General features: G+C 44.1%; 1 protein-coding gene and 1 long non-coding RNA gene across 12 annotated transcripts in view; one reads left to right on the forward strand and one right to left on the reverse strand.

The window, feature by feature from the left end:
- Positions 1 to 15,676, reverse strand: part of dock7 (dedicator of cytokinesis 7) — a 132,244-nt gene that overhangs the window by 55,093 nt on the left and 61,475 nt on the right. For 8 of the 11 annotated variants that reach the window (XM_033028263.1, XM_033028258.1, XM_033028257.1 and 5 more), the window contains exons 19-23: positions 14,021 to 14,107; positions 12,636 to 12,867; positions 6,792 to 6,956; positions 4,477 to 4,652; positions 1,390 to 1,479 (exon numbers count right to left, since the gene is read on the reverse strand). In XM_033028263.1, coding sequence (XP_032884154.1) covers positions 1,390 to 1,479; positions 4,477 to 4,652; positions 6,792 to 6,956; positions 12,636 to 12,867; positions 14,021 to 14,107 — 750 coding nt within the window. The remainder of the gene's footprint in view (positions 1 to 1,389; positions 1,480 to 4,476; positions 4,653 to 6,791; positions 6,957 to 12,635; positions 12,868 to 14,020; positions 14,108 to 15,676) is intronic. The other 3 variants (XM_033028261.1, XM_033028260.1, XM_033028259.1) reach the window with 1 other exon arrangement.
- On the forward strand, positions 8,180 to 12,978 carry LOC116977637. The gene is made up of 3 exons (XR_004413264.1): positions 8,180 to 8,190; positions 9,543 to 9,546; positions 12,941 to 12,978. It is a non-coding gene; the product is annotated as an uncharacterized LOC116977637 (long non-coding RNA).

Below are 15,676 nucleotides of genomic sequence, written 5' to 3' on the forward strand. Positions count from 1 at the left end.
TCCTATACCCACTAGGGACAATTTTTACATTTACCAGGCCAATTAACCTACATTCTGTACGTCTTTGGAGTGTGGGAGGAAACCGAAGATCTCGAAGAAAACCCACACAGGTCACAGGGAGAACGTACAAACTCCGTACAGACAGCACCCGTAGTCAGGATCGAACCCGGGTCTCCGGCGCTGCATTCGCTGTAAGGCAGCAACTCTACCGCTGGGCCCGACTATATAACACATGCAATGATCAGACTCTGAATTTTATAAATTAATAAAATGAACATGGAAAGTAACTTAAGGGATTCAGTTTTTATTTTCAGACAAGCTTCTTGACTATCCATTCTCTCTCTGTTAAAGCAATGTCCAATGTTCACATACCAAGTGGTCTAGTCACATAGGAGATTGGGGCTGTTGACATACAACCCACACTCCCTCCCACACTCAGTTATGAATATATCTTTTCATCTTTAGCTCCATTCCAAGGTCACATGTAGCCTCCATTGATGAAAAAAAAAACAGGCGACTTGCAGACACTATTTGACCACGGCCAATAAGCAATGTTTTTTCTGAAATTATTTATGTTAGTGCTATAAGTATTTTCTAAACTGGAAAAGAGGTATATATTTAAACACTGCAGTCGCAATACACTTTAAAAAATGCAAAGATGCTGGATATTGCGATAAAATGCGTTTCTGTGACTTTTCCTTTAAAGATGGTAATGGATGACAAATGTATATGCTGCATAAGCCAGAGTTTAATATCCTTCAGTTGAAATGATGTAACCATACAATTACTCTGTTCTTTCAAGCTTGCATTATGTAAGGTGATTACACTTTGAGCTGCACATTTCCACACTGGAGTAATGGTGATCGCTTTTATCACTAGTGTGGCAACATTTAGAAAAAAATCAATTAATTCCAACAAGAGTGTTGCACTCCATTAAACAGAGTTAGTTTTGAGATCACTTTCCTGACACCCACCGACCGGTAAAAGTACAGTAAATAAGTTGAGAGGCATTAGCAACATGAGAACTTTCAGCAATTGAATGACCATAAATAAATTATTTTATTAAATATGCAATGAATCATAACTTATTCCAGAATTCATTTATGATTGTTACTCAACCTATAACCATAAATTTATAACTATGAAAATACATATATTTGAAACACATGCAATGATGTCTTGATGCACTATGTACTTCATGCATTTTTATTGCATGCACAGGCACTTAAGCATAAAGCTATGGAAAATGGACAAAAGAAAAAATCAGACGCACGCACTATTGTTCAAAGTACACAAAATAATAAAATAATGAAATGGAAGGAAGTTTAAAAGAAAAATCAAGCTGCAAAATAATATCCTAAAAAAAGATGTATTAGCATCTGAAACCACCTGCATTACTTCAGAGCTTGATCTGGGGGGGCTTCTCCATGGGACAGTTGGGCCACCAGCATTAACCCAGGAATTGGAACGATCTAGTCCCTGAGCAGGTGAACGAAGCAAAGGGAAAAGCGAATTTTTAAGTATTTAGCTGGATATTCCCTAAATTCCTCCAAAAGCATACAATTTACAAGGAAATTAACTTGGAAGAAGTCCATCGTAGATTAACCAGAGTAATGATATATCTTTCTCCCAAACTTCTCATTAATTACTCAAGATTTTAATTGTTTCTGTATCTCACCGTACTTGTGCATACGACAATAAACCAGACTTGACGACCATCTCTGGCGTAGGATTCTACAATAAATGGGAAATCCTCCAATTTGCACAGACACCCTTTATTTTGAGCATGGAAGTTAAAGGGAGTACAGTACGAGAGAAACAAAGCAGAATAACATATTATCCTGCTCTGATGTCCATGCATATACACTTTCCAGTTTGGACCACTGAAAATAATCAGCAGGAATGCACTGATTTTGACCCGCTTCCCCACAAAAAGTGACAAAAGGCTAATTACATTTAACGAGAAGGTAATTCAATACGGAATACTTATCGAATTTTCCAGATTTACATGCCTTGAAACTAGCCAACTGCTAACGACCTGGCCCACTAGGGTAGATGTAGGAGAACTTCATAATTGAAATAAGCAGAAGAATGAAATTGCAAAAGCAACAGGAGCATCAGAAACATAATGTTTTTTTGCAAAGCCTTTTAAGTATTTAAATCTCAATTAAGTTAGATTAATACTGCAGATGATTTTAACCATAGTTAAGAAGGTTAAAAATGCAAAATATATTTACTTAATCCAAACTTTAGAATTAGAGAGACAGAAAAGTATGTCAAATACAAATTATTATTCACGGTGAAAATACAAGATAAAACAGAAAATGCTGGAAATACACAACAAATCAGGCAGCAATAACAGAGCTAACATTTCATGTTGATCTCCTCCCTATCACATATATCCCTTTCGTCTTCTCTGCAACTTAAATCTTACTTCATTTCTATTTTTTCCCCGATCGGATGGGAGTTTGTTGACCTGAATGATTAAGCCTGTCCCAAAGATGGACGCAAAATGGTGGAGTAACTCACAGGCAGCATCTCTGGAGAGAAGGAATGGGTGACATTTCAGGTCGAGACCATTCTTCAGCTGGTGTAAACCAGCATCTGCAATTGTTTCCTGTGCAGAACAATTCCTTCCTATGCATAACAGAGGGTCTGAAGAAAGGTCTCGATCTGAAACATCACCCTCTGCTCTCCTGAGAGGCTGCCTGGCCCACTGAGTTATTCCAGCATTTTGTGTCTATCTTCAATAATAATAATAATAATACATTTTATTTATGGGTGCCTTTCAAGAGTCTCAAGGACACCTTACAAAAATTTAGCAGGTAGAGGAAAAACATGTAAGGGGAATGAAATAAATAGTAGAGACATGACTAGTACACAAAGTAAAGACAGAATTCAATTCAAAACACAGTATGAGGCAATTAATGCACAGATGAAAAGGGAGGGGGACGTGGGGCTAATGATAGGCAGAGGTGAAGAGATGGGTCTTGAGGCGGGATTGGAAGATGGTGAGGGACACGGATTTGCGGATCAGTTGGGGGAGGGAGTTCCAGAGCCTGGGAGCTGCCCTGTAGAAGGCTCTGTCCCCAAAACTGCGGAGGTTGGACTTGTGGATGGAGAGGAGACCGGCTGATGTGGATCTGAGGAACCGTGAGGGTTGGTAGGGTGAGAGGAGGACAGTGAGATATGGGGGGGCCAGATGGTGGAGGGCTTTGTAGGTGAGGATCAGGATTTTGTAGGTGATCCGGTGGGAGATGGGAAGCCAGTGAAGTTGTTTGAGGACTGGAGTGATGTGATGCCAGGATTTGGTGTGGGTGATGAGTCGGGCGGCTGCGTTCTGGACCAGTTGGAGTCGGTTGATGTAGGTGGAGCTGATGCCAAGGAGAAGTGAGTTGCAATAGTTCAGTCGGGAGGAGATGAAGGCATGGATGAGTCTTTCAGCAGCGGGAGGTGTGAGAGAGGGTCTGAGTTTGGTGATGTTGCGGAGATGAAAGAAGGAAGTTTTAATGACATGGCGGATGTGAAGCTCAAGGGAGAGGATGGAATCAAAGATCACGCCAAGGTTGCGGGCCTGGGGAGATGGGGAGACAGTGGTGCCGTCGATGGTGAGAGTGGGGTTATTGATTTTGTTGAGTGTGGCTTTGGAGCCTATGAGGAGGAATTCTGTCTTATCGCTGTTGAGTTTGAGGAAGTTATGTTGCATCCAGATTTTTATAGCTGACAAACAGGAGTTGATATGGGAGAGGGGGGGGGGTTGTGGGGGGATTTGGTGCCGAGGTAGATCTGGGTGTCATCGGCGTAACAGTGGAAGTCCAGGTTGAAGTGGCGGAGTATCTGACCAAGGGGGAGGATGTAGATGATGAAGAGGAGGGGGCCGAGTACGGAGCCTTGGGGAACGCCTTGAGTGACTGTGGCTGTAGCAGAGGTGTGGTTGTGGAGAGAGAGATGAAGTGGGATCTGTTGGAAAGGTAGGAACGGAGCCAGCTGAGTGCAGAGCCTTCAATGCCGAGGTCTTTGAGTCTGATGAGCAGGATGTTATGGTTCACTGTATCGAAGGCTGCGCTCAGGTCGAGGAGGATGAGGATGTTGAGGGAACCAGTGTCAGCAGAGGTGAGGAGGTCGTTGAGGACTTTGAGGAGAGCAGTTTCTGTGCTATGGAGGGGGCTAACGCCAGATTGGAGCCACAATGTAAACCAGCATCTGCAGTTCCTTCCTACACATTAAGTCTGTCCCAATCTCTCCACAGATGCTGCTTGACCTATTGAGTATTTCCAGAATTACAGGATACAGAATTAAATATCCAGGATATTTAAACGGGTAATTTTATCACCAACCCACCTTCTAATTATTAATTTTGTTTTACCACACTGGAAAGAACTCATCAAGTGAAATAATAATTCAGTTTCAACACTACAAAATGTTTAACTCCTCTTAATACTTATCAATGTCTATGGAGTGAAATAAACTGTTTACCTTGCTGCCAATAATTGTCCTTACTTCATCATCTGGTGAGGCTGGAGTACCTGAGATGTCTGGGTTGCTGTTGCTGAGACTCCTGGACCGACTGAGGCTCAGGCTGGCCAGCCTTGCTGCTGAACGGGCCATCGTAGCATAATGCATAGATCCCCCCAACATACAGCCACCAGGCCCTGCCGCAAGGATTCAAACATGAGCAATGTGTACAGATGCAGGCCCTGCCTAAATTCAGATGAACTACAAGATGAGACATTTAAATAAGCACATCAATATGCAGGGAATGGATGGATACGGTTCACATGTAAGCAGAAAAGATTAATTTAACTTGACATCATGTTCGGCAGAGAGTGTGGGCCAAAGGCCTGTTCCTGTGCTGTACTGTTCTATGTTTTTTTTGCAACAAAAGTAAATATTTTGTGTGCTTCTTAATTACTTGCTTATCTACATGCTAACTTTCAGTGATTTGTGTACAAGGCCACCAGGTCCTTCCTTACACAAACAATTTTCAATCTCTCATCACTTGAAAATACTCTATTTTTCTATATGGTACATTTTTCTATATACATTTTACAAATTTCACACTTTTCTATATTATATTTTATCTTCCCTGCCTTTGCCTGCTCACTTATCTCCTTTGCTGTCTCTCTGCATCCTTCTGCCAAACAGCTTTGATTTATCTGCACATTAGGATATATTGCACCTTGTCCCTTTATCTAAATCATTGACCTAGATGGTTAACAAATTAATTTCTAACATTAGTTCCTGTATCAGTTATAACTTTCAATTTATTCCTACACTGTTTTCTGTCTGTTAACCAATCCCTAATCCATACCAATATATTAACCCTAATGGTAATATATTAACCCTAATGGTATGTTATTAAAGGCCTTCTGAAAATCCATATACATATCAACTAGTTCATCCTTGTTTACTCTGTATAATGAATTTCAAAATTAAGCCAGAAATCAGGAAAACAACCCTTCACAACTACCCTTTGACTTCTTTCCCCAAAGCAATTTTGAATCCAATTGGTCAACTAACCTTAGATTCCATGCACTCTAACCGTACAGACTAGCCGACCATGCAGGACTGTGTCAAAGGCCTCGATAAAGTCCACATGGACAATGCCCACTGCCCTGTCCTCGTCAATCCTCTTGGGGACCTCTTCAAAAATACCTTATCAGCTTTGCGAGACTTGATTTCCCAAGCATAAAGCCACACTGACTATCCCTAAACAGCCCGTGCTGGTAGATCCCGTCTCTAAGAATTTACTCTGTAGTGGCCATTTGGCCTGTTTTGAATGTCATTGAGGATGGCATGTGCCTTTAAATTTTAGACTGCCCATTATACTGTGGGTGGGATTTATGATGTGTATTTGGGCGTGTTTGGAGCTTAGATGCTTGTGCAGAAGTTTAGTTTTTAGATTAGTTTGGAGAGACCATGGGGAAGGTTAACCCTTCGACCATGTGAGATCGTGCGGGCCATGCGGGGTCCATGGGAGATCTAAAGGAGATCATGCCAGATCTTGCCAGTGTTACGGAGACACGAGGAGTTTACTAATATCTAAAGTAATAAGCTGGAGTTCGAAGAATATTGTAGTAACGAGTCGGAAGAAACTTGGATGTATCTCACTGTTTTCTATCAATAATAAAGCATTTATTCATCAAAAGACTGTGTTTTGAAGCCATATCTGAGAAGAAGCTCTGAAGGTCTCTGTGAGCGAGCTTGCATGCGTTTAGAAGACACCCCCTTCAACCATTCTCATCCAAATAGCGGCTAGGGTGCTAATTACCTGAAAGATTTGAAAATCTGCCGCTACACCCTCAAATAACCATTCATCAGATTCATCTTCCAAATTCTAATCTGCCTCTTTCTGCTCTGTGACACTCTCCCCTGCCATCCCAGTTTAAACCCTCCCAAGTAGCATTAGCAAACCTTCCTCCCAGGATATTGGTCCCCTTCCAATTCACATGCAATTCTTCCCTCTTGTACAACTCACCTCTGCCCCGGAAGAGATCCCAATGATCAATGAAGACCTGTCCTTCTATTCCTGCCCTCATTAGCACATGCCACTGGGAATAATCCAGAGATTACCACATACAAGGTATTACTTTTTAACATCTTTCCTAACTCCCTATATTCACTCCGCAGAATCTTACTCCTTTCCCAACCCATGCTGTTCGTAAAGATGCACACGACGACTTCTGGCTGCTCACCCTCCCACTGCTTTGCAGACTGTAGACTGGTGTATATTTTCATAAACTAATCCGAATTTGTCGCGGAATCTGAAGAAAGAGAGATTTTACTCTGACCTGGCGACGCCGGGGTTGACTCTGTGCTTGGAAGACGGAAAACATAGTAAATGTAGGATGCCAACAAATTGTGTCTGCCATGCTGGTCCTGGCTTGTTTCTAAATTCTTGTGCAATCTGTTCACAATGGATGTCATTGCCTCAAAAGATGGTTGTCCCATGTTCACTGAAACCAAAAATATGGCATACAATTGTTTACAATCACTAAGTTGCAATTTAATCTTTAGTTCTTCAGGCAAAGTCAGGGAGGCAGTGGAATAGAGAAATAAAGTGGTTGGCAAAAGGGACCTCTGAGTCTCCCCTGCAGTGAACTTGCCCTTCTTCCAATCTCATGTTCTGTACTTAGTGTTCACAATGTGATCTCCTCTACAGTGGAGAAACTAAACACTGTTTGGGTAACTACTCTGCAAGGCGCCTGTTGCCCACCATTATAATTCAGCATCCCACGCTCACTCTGATCTATCTGCGGCCTCCTGCAGTGAAGTCCAATGTAAGCAGGAACAGTATCTCGGTTTCCGACTGAGCACATTATAATCTTTGGACCCAATGATGATTCTATAATTCATATAACTTGCTTTCCCCATCTGTATCAAAATGGATCATTTGTGTTTTAAGTTATCCATTTGTAACATCAGCTCACCTTTTCTCCCGCAATTAGCAGAGCCTGACCTGCTAATGGGTGCATCCTACGGCTCTGCATTTCATATCTTTTTGTCTACCTTTGTCTCTATTCCCACTCTCTAATGCCCTCATTTCAGATTTTGTTCCTTGTTTTTCTCTTTAGAACTGCCTCCATTAACCCATTGACCAAATGACCTCTACATCTTGTCCCAATGGCAACCATTTTGTGTACTATCAAAGATATTCTCATGCTTCCCTTCCCCACCTTCTCTGTAATTTAGGAGTTGTAGATGGGTTATGCATGCAACCTATAATGTAGTTACCTCATCACCACTAACCACGCCCCATCATATTAGTATAACTGTAGTATCCTCCCATTGTTCCTCCCACTAGGTTCCAGTACGCCTGAAGGCTGGATGCAGTCAGTGCTGGGACGTGTGTGCCACGTGCTATATTAAACTCACAGTAAATCTTACAGTGTGTCAGCTATCACTCATTTACATGGTGTCAGAAGTTTAAAAGACTCGCGTTTCCCGTTTACCGGTTTTCATTTATTTTGTCCCCGTTAGTGCCCAGTGTTGGGTTTCCCTTGACATGGCATCTTCATGCCGAAAGCCATCTCCCCTTGTCTTCGACGCTGACATTGCGGAGCGATGGTCGACTTTTGTGATGGACTACACGCAGCTGCATGCAGGTCCCGTGGGAAAGTGCCCTCAGCTCCCAGACAACTCCTAAACAACCTTCTACAAGTTGATAGTGAGTTGGATTCTCAGCCCTCTGTTGACGCTGCCCCCGACTCTGAGCTCAGCTATTCCACGGGAGATGTAAGTATTTACACTCTCCTCCACAGCCGATCTCGCCTCCCCGATCCTTCTGTGAACATAACTGTAAACAAAAAGTCCTTCTCTGCTAAACTCGACACGGGGGCAAAAGTGAACGTAATGTCAACAAAGTTGTTCCACCAGATAAGGAATAATGAGCTGCTGATTGCAGACCGCTCTGTTTTGCGTGCCTATGGGGGAGAGGAACTAACACCTGTGGGGAGGGCGACTTTCCACTGCGTGCTGCAGGAATCTTCCCAGGACCTGTCTTTCTTCATTCTGGACAGTGACTGTGTGACGTTGCTGAGCAACCAGGCCTGCCAGGATCTTGGTCTGGTGTCGTTTGCCCCTACGGTCCACGAGGTGCAACCAGTGATGGATCCACTATGTGAGTACCCAGACCTGTTTGATGACAAGTTGGGGAAGCTGCCGTTGGTGTACAAGATCGTGACTGACCCATCTGTGGTGCCTGTGATCCGTCCACCCCACAGAGTGTCTTTTGCCATGAAGGGCAAGGTGGAAAATATGCTGACGGACATGGTCAACATGGGAGTGCTGGAGGCTGTCAGCGATCCAACCCTATGGGTCTCCACCATGGTCGCCATGTTGAAGAAAGGAAAGAATGAGATACGGATATGCATCAACCCCAAGGACTTGAATATGGCGATTAAACGGCCCCACTACCCCATGAGGACGGTCGAAGATGTTGCCGCCCAGGTGGGACAAGCCACTGTGTTCTCCGTCCTCGATGCCAAAAGTTCGTTTTGGCAGATACCACTGGACAAACGCTCCACGGACCTGACCACTTTCAGCACGCCCTTCGGCAGGTTTAAGTTTTTACGGATGCCGTTCGGCATCAACTCTGCCAGCGAGGTATTTCAGCGTTCAATGGAACAATTATTTGCAGGTCTGCCCTGCGCAATTATTGTGGACGACATTCTGGTCTATGGGAGGGATGTGGCCGAACATGACCACAACCTCCGGCGGATTTTGGACCGTGCTCGGCAGATCAATTTGAAGCTCAATCGGTCAAAGTGCAAGTTCCGGGTGCCTGAGGTCACATACGTCGGCCACATTTTCACGGCCCAAGGGTTGAAACCAGACCCGCAAAAAACCAGCGCAATCTCTGAGCTGCCCGCCCCGACAGACGCTGTCAGTCTGCAGCGCTTCCTGGGTATGGTGAATTACCTGGGGAAGTTTATCCCCGACCTCAGCGAGTTGAGCGCACCCCTGAGACAGCTCACAAAGAAGGACATTGCCTGGGCATGGTTTCCACACCACCAGCAGGCGTTCGACCTGCTGAAGACGAGGCTGGTCAGCACACCTACACTAAAGTTTTTTGATCTGCTGCTTCCGATCGTGGTCACCTGCGACGCCTCTCGGTTTGGTCTGGGTGCTGCCTGCCTGCAACTCCACGCTGACGACTCGCTGCTGCCTATCTCCTATGCCTCTAGGACCATGACGGACACAGAGCAGCGCTATGCTCAGATAGAGAAGGAGCTGCTGGCGGTGGTTTTCGCGTGTTCGAAGTTTAAGGACTTCTTATTTGGCACCAGGTTCACCGTTGAAACGGATCACCAGCCACTGGTAACAATACTTAACAAACCGATACACTGTGCTCCTGCCAGGCTACAGCGGATGATGCTGCAACTACAGCGCTTTGACTTTAAAATCATATATAAGAGGGGCACCGAGATGCACGTGGCCGATGCACTGTCCCGGGCCCCCCGGACCTCTTGTGACCAACACCCCTTCGAGCAGTCGGACTTACAGGTACTGAACGTTAACTTCGTCCCTTCTCACCAGCTGCAGTGCTTGGTTGAACATACCGCTAACGACCCCGACCTACAGCAGCTTGCTGCTGTCATCAAGCGCGGGTGGCCCACCAAGCGGAATTCGTTGCCTGCCAGCGTCCACCCCTATTTTCTGGTCCGCGATGAGTTAGTCCTCCGTGACGGTATTATTATCAAAGGGCACAAAGTTGTCATCCCGGCATCGCTGCATAGCTTGTATTTTGATGCCGCCCACATGGGTCATCCCGGGGCAGAAGCCACTATCTCTCATGCCCAGGAACAGTACTACTGGCCGGCCATGGCTAAATACATCCAGGCAAGGGTGGATTCCTGTTCGGACTGTCACTCGCTTGCCCCGCATCAGCAAAGACAACCACTTTTGCAGCAGCCGGCACCTGAAATGCCCTGGTCTTCTCTGGCTGCCGACATTTTCGATTGGCGCGGGAGGCATTACCTTGTGCTAGTGGACTCTTACTCGAATTGGTTCGAGGTTGACCTCCTCCCTGCCATCACCTCCGAGATGGTGATCAGCAAGCTTCGCCGCCACTTTGCCACGTTTGGTTCCCCGGTCCGGCTGCAGACCGACAACGGTCGCCAGTTCACCAGCACGGAGTTTCGAGCGTTTGCCACGAAGTGGAACTTTAATCATTTCACCAGCAGCCCGGAGTACCCGCAAAGCAATGGTCTAGCTGAACGGGCGGTCCGCAGCGCTAAGCACCTGCTTGAGCAAACCCGCCTCTCGAACGGGGATTTCTATCAGTGTCTCCTGAACCTTCGCAACATTTCCAGAGACAGTACCATGGGATCCCCTGCCCAGCGACTCATGTCCCGAGTTGTCCGCCCTCCGATGCCTATTGCCCAGCAGTCCCTGATGCCTAAAGTCCTGCAGCCTGCTGATGTCCAGAAACGTATTGCCCAGAAGCACGAGATCCAGCGCCGCTCGCATGATAAATCCTGCCGCCCTCTTTCGCCACTGATGCCTGGACAGGTCGTCCGTTTGCAAACGCCCACCGGCTATTCCCGACTTGCCACCGTTGTCGGGTTTGACAGCGCGCCACGGTCCTACCTCGTGGATTTCGAAGGGACTGTATACCGACGCAGCCGCCAGCACCTGTTGGCGGTCAACGAGCCCAAACCACCTCCTGCGATTCCGTATACCCCTCCATCGCGTGTCGAGCCTTCCTCCACTAATGTACCATCTGCTCCCTGCATGCCGCGGTCGGTCCTTTTGCCTCGGGTAGCCCCCCCTGCTCCTCCCGGTTTTGCTCCCCAGGCTCTGTTGTCCCCTGCAAAATCTTCTCTCTCTCCAACTTCAGCTCGTTCTACCCCTTCGTTCTCACCTGGCTCACCTGTGCCTCTCCGTTCCCCCTTCAAGCTGGGTTCCCCACCCATCTTCTCTCCCCCTCCTGTTTCTGTTCCTGTCCCTCCTCCTATTCTTTCGGGTGGGGAGGGTGAAGGTGCTGTGCGCACTCGCTCGGGTCGGGTTGTAAAACCTCCGGCTCGCTACGGAGAGTTTGCTTAGCTTTGCAGGTTCTGTATAATAAACCTGCCACTGTAGTAACTTGTTTAAATCGTAAGGGAAAGGATGTAGATGGGTTATGCATGCAACCTATAATGTAGTTACCTCATCACCACTAACCACGCCCCATCATATTAGTATAACTGTAGTATCCTCCCATTGTTCCTCCCACTAGGTTCCAGTACGCCTGAAGGCTGGATGCAGTCAGTGCTGGGACGTGTGTGCCACGTGCTATATTAAACTCACAGTAAATCTTACAGTGTGTCAGCTCATTTACAGGAGTGAATAAGCATGATCCATGCTTCAGATCTTTGCTGTGTAATCTGATGATCCATCACAAAGAAGATATTTCTACCTCCATGCACAGTCTGCCTCTGACCCCTTTACCGCTTAAATCTCGAATCTATTTTAGATTATCCACAAACACAACTATTCCAATTACATTATGGCTGGCTGTCCATCTCATACTCTCCCTAAATGCATTAAGAACTTTAATCTCTTTCATCCAAACCACACCATGCTCCAGAAATATTTTAAAATTTGTCCATATAAATTTCCCAACTTGTAATAAACTTTCTGACATTTGTCCTGCAGGCACTGGTTTGTGTTGATGCCCACACACAAACACTTCATGCCAGAGGCTTTAATGGCATCCAATCTTGAATATTAGGTATTAACAAGCTATTAGAATAACATCCATTCAAACATAAGCACATGCCCCCCCATCAGTGGTGTTTGCTTAGTGACCAGAGCAGGTCCAAAACATTTATCCTTCTGCCTTCCTTATTTTAACTGTAGTAAACCTAATACTGATGTGGCCAGGATATCTAAGCCAGTGTACAACTAGGATCAAATCTATTCTATGTATTTGCGAGTTTTGTGCATTGCTGACAAATATTCATGGCTAAATAAGAACATACATTTGTCTTCCAAGACAGTTGAATCATATATTCAGCATTTTTGACAATAATGTGGCCTCCTGACCTATTTGACATTTAATGCAGAGTTTTCTGTAAATTCACTTTAGTAAACAGAGAGTAAACTCACAGTTAACCCACTAAAAGAATCCAAACAAACATAAATGGGCATACCAATCTGTCCAGCAATTACTGGGGGCCTCACAACCAACAAGGCAAGCTTGTCAAGTAGCTGATGGAGGAATCGAACCACCAATTCCAGTTGAGCTGAACTCAACGACGCTATACTGCTCTTCAACTCATTCTCCAAGTCAATCTCCAGAATTCTTAGATCTCCAATCCGCACAGGAAAAGAATGCTCCTCCAGGGCATGGACTAGCGCAAAGAACTTGTCAAGGGAGGAATCCTGTAACAGACATGAAATTCATAGATTTTTTTTAATGTTAGTCCTTTAAAATAAAATATCTCTAATATCTTAGCTATTGTAGAAAAAAAGAAACTCCAGATACTGGTTTACCAAGGAAAGTCACAAAATGTTGGAGTAATTCAGCAGGTCAGGTAGCATCTCTGGAGGACATAGATAGGCGACATTTCAGGTCTGGTCCCTTCATTAGATTGATTGAAGGGATGGGGTGATAAAAAGCAAGAAGAGTGAACAGGCAGGAGGACAGGTCGTAGGTGAACATAAGCAAGGGGGTTTTTAGCTGTTATTCTTTGCTCAATCCTGTGTGTTCAGTGAGTGATACAAATCTAATACAATTTTTCCGATTAAGATCCGACTACCCTCTGTGTGAAGAATTTTACGCTAACCATTGCCAACAAAAGAAAGCCAAACCATATTTCTGTTAAAACAATAGTGCCAATTCCGGGTGACATTTCGGGTTGAGACCCTTCTTCAGACTGAGAGTCAGGGGAAAGGGGAACGGGGAGGGGGCACTACCCTTTCCCAGATCTTGTTCACAATAATCCTTACACGGGTATATATTGCTCATCCTTCATTCCCATGGAGTCAGTATCCTAGTGGTCAAACTAAACAGCAATTACAGAGAGGTGTAGGACTGTACATGGTGTAGGTTCCAGAAATGGGGTTAACTAGGGAGGTACAAAAACACTGACCTGGCCAGTAATGCACATACGCTGAAAGTGAGAAATACACAAACTTGGTGGATCAATGTTACATGGACCCTCTGATCTGATGGGCTAACAAATGTTCATCTAATCACTTGCTGGACATGTATTTGTATCTTTGTGTTTTTGGTAAGAACTCCATAAACCCCACAGGCAATTCTGGAATCTCTGTCAAAAGTTTATCTCCAAAGTAAACAAAATGTGCCTCACTTCTTATTTTCCATGCACCCATGTACAGAAAAAATATTATCTTTTTTTTTCCATTACCTCTGACGATATCACCTTTAATGAGACAGCTCTGGTCCAAAATAAATTGTATGAGACGACACATAAATCATTTAGGCATAACTCAATCCTTGGGGCACAATGCAGAACATGGAAAGAATCTCACTTTCCAATTAAGTGTAAATCAAATTCAGCTTTGTTCTCACCTGGGTGTGAATGGAAGATACAGCAACCACCTCCACATTGAATACACCCTTATGATTATCCACCCATTTCATTCCAGGCAATGGTACCTAAAAAAGTTGCAAACTCGTACATATTAGTACATCTTGCATGAATCCGAATGGTTCATTTGTCAAGTACAATATTCATGTTTCACAAAGTTTAAACTTCAATTAAAAAGTTAACACACAGATGGAATTTATTTTCAACCAGTGGCTATGATAAGGCCAATGGCTATCTGTACTCAGTGGCACAGCATGCAAGTTTGATACTCAACATAGGATCCAGTGGAGGGGCACTGGCATACTGGAGAGACGGGCTGGACGATGTACGCCAAGGCTGACTGGTGCAAGAACTGCATTGGTCACCAAACCCACAAAAACACTGAAGTTACTGCAAATGGATCATTTATTTTGTTTTATTTTATGAAGTTAATGCAAATGGATCATTTATTTTGTTTTATTTTAATATTTACATGCAAGGTATTTTCAATTAAATGTGATTAATTTAAATTCTTGTACTTTATTAGCTTATAGGTATCCTTTAGTTTAGAACAATTTGATAGTCAGAGACATTTAAAAGCTGTTGCTTTTGACAATGGTAAGTAGCCAAATGTTCTCGGGGCATTCTCGGGCAAGGCCTCAATATCTCAGGCCCAAGACCTGTTCAGTGTAGGTTGCCCATTCTATTTTACATGATACCTCTCAGATATCAGCTATCCTCTGTATCCAGATAAGTTAGTGTTGGTGGATTGGCACAAGAGTGATGAGTACGGACAGTGGTAAAGCACCAGAATGTTTCTGGCTAATGATCCTAAAGGGGAAACCAGTTACAGGAATGTAGGAACTCCGAACCCACTGGGGAATGGCCCAGGTGAACAAACACAAACCAAGTTAACGTCAGGTAAGTTGAAATGAAAGAACTACACCTATCAAATCTCAAATACTAGTGACACCAAATAAAGTAGGAGGTAGACAAAAACTGCTGGAGGAACTCAGCGGGTGAGGCAGCATTTATGGAGAGAAGGAATAGGTGACGTTTCGGGTCGAGACCCTTCTTCAGACCAAATAAAGTAGCTACACATATTAAATCCAAAAATAAATTGCACTTAAAAATAGCCATTATTCTATTGGCTCCTGTTCAGGGCATCCCACATCCGACAATATAACTATAAACACACAAGCACTTATGATTGTTTTCTGCTTCATTTATTTGAGGCACAATGGATCATTTATTAGAATTATCATTTGACCTAAAGAGCATTTTCGTTTGTATTTTCCTGAAAGCAGATATAAACCTGAATTTAACCTGAAGGCAAGTATTAACATTAGAAAAGTAAAATGACAGCAGTTTCATGTCAAACTGTTGACATTTTTCAATGTAAGACCACTAGGTTTGAGTATCTTATATAAATGTGGAATTCCAAACTTGCTGACTGTACTCCACTGAGATTTTTCCAAAAGTGCTCTAACATCAGGGTCCACATGAGATCCAGCAACACCCAACATTATGCTGGGGAATCAACCCAATGAACATCGAGCCCATCCATTTCAATATGTCGGAGAATATCTTTTCATACACATATTTTGAATTGAGTTGTATCTTTCAATTAATTTATTTTTCATTTTTTATGAATGTAT

This window comes from Amblyraja radiata, chromosome 10 (assembly GCF_010909765.2).
Source record: "Amblyraja radiata isolate CabotCenter1 chromosome 10, sAmbRad1.1.pri, whole genome shotgun sequence".
Classification (NCBI taxonomy): domain Eukaryota; kingdom Metazoa; phylum Chordata; class Chondrichthyes; order Rajiformes; family Rajidae; genus Amblyraja; species Amblyraja radiata.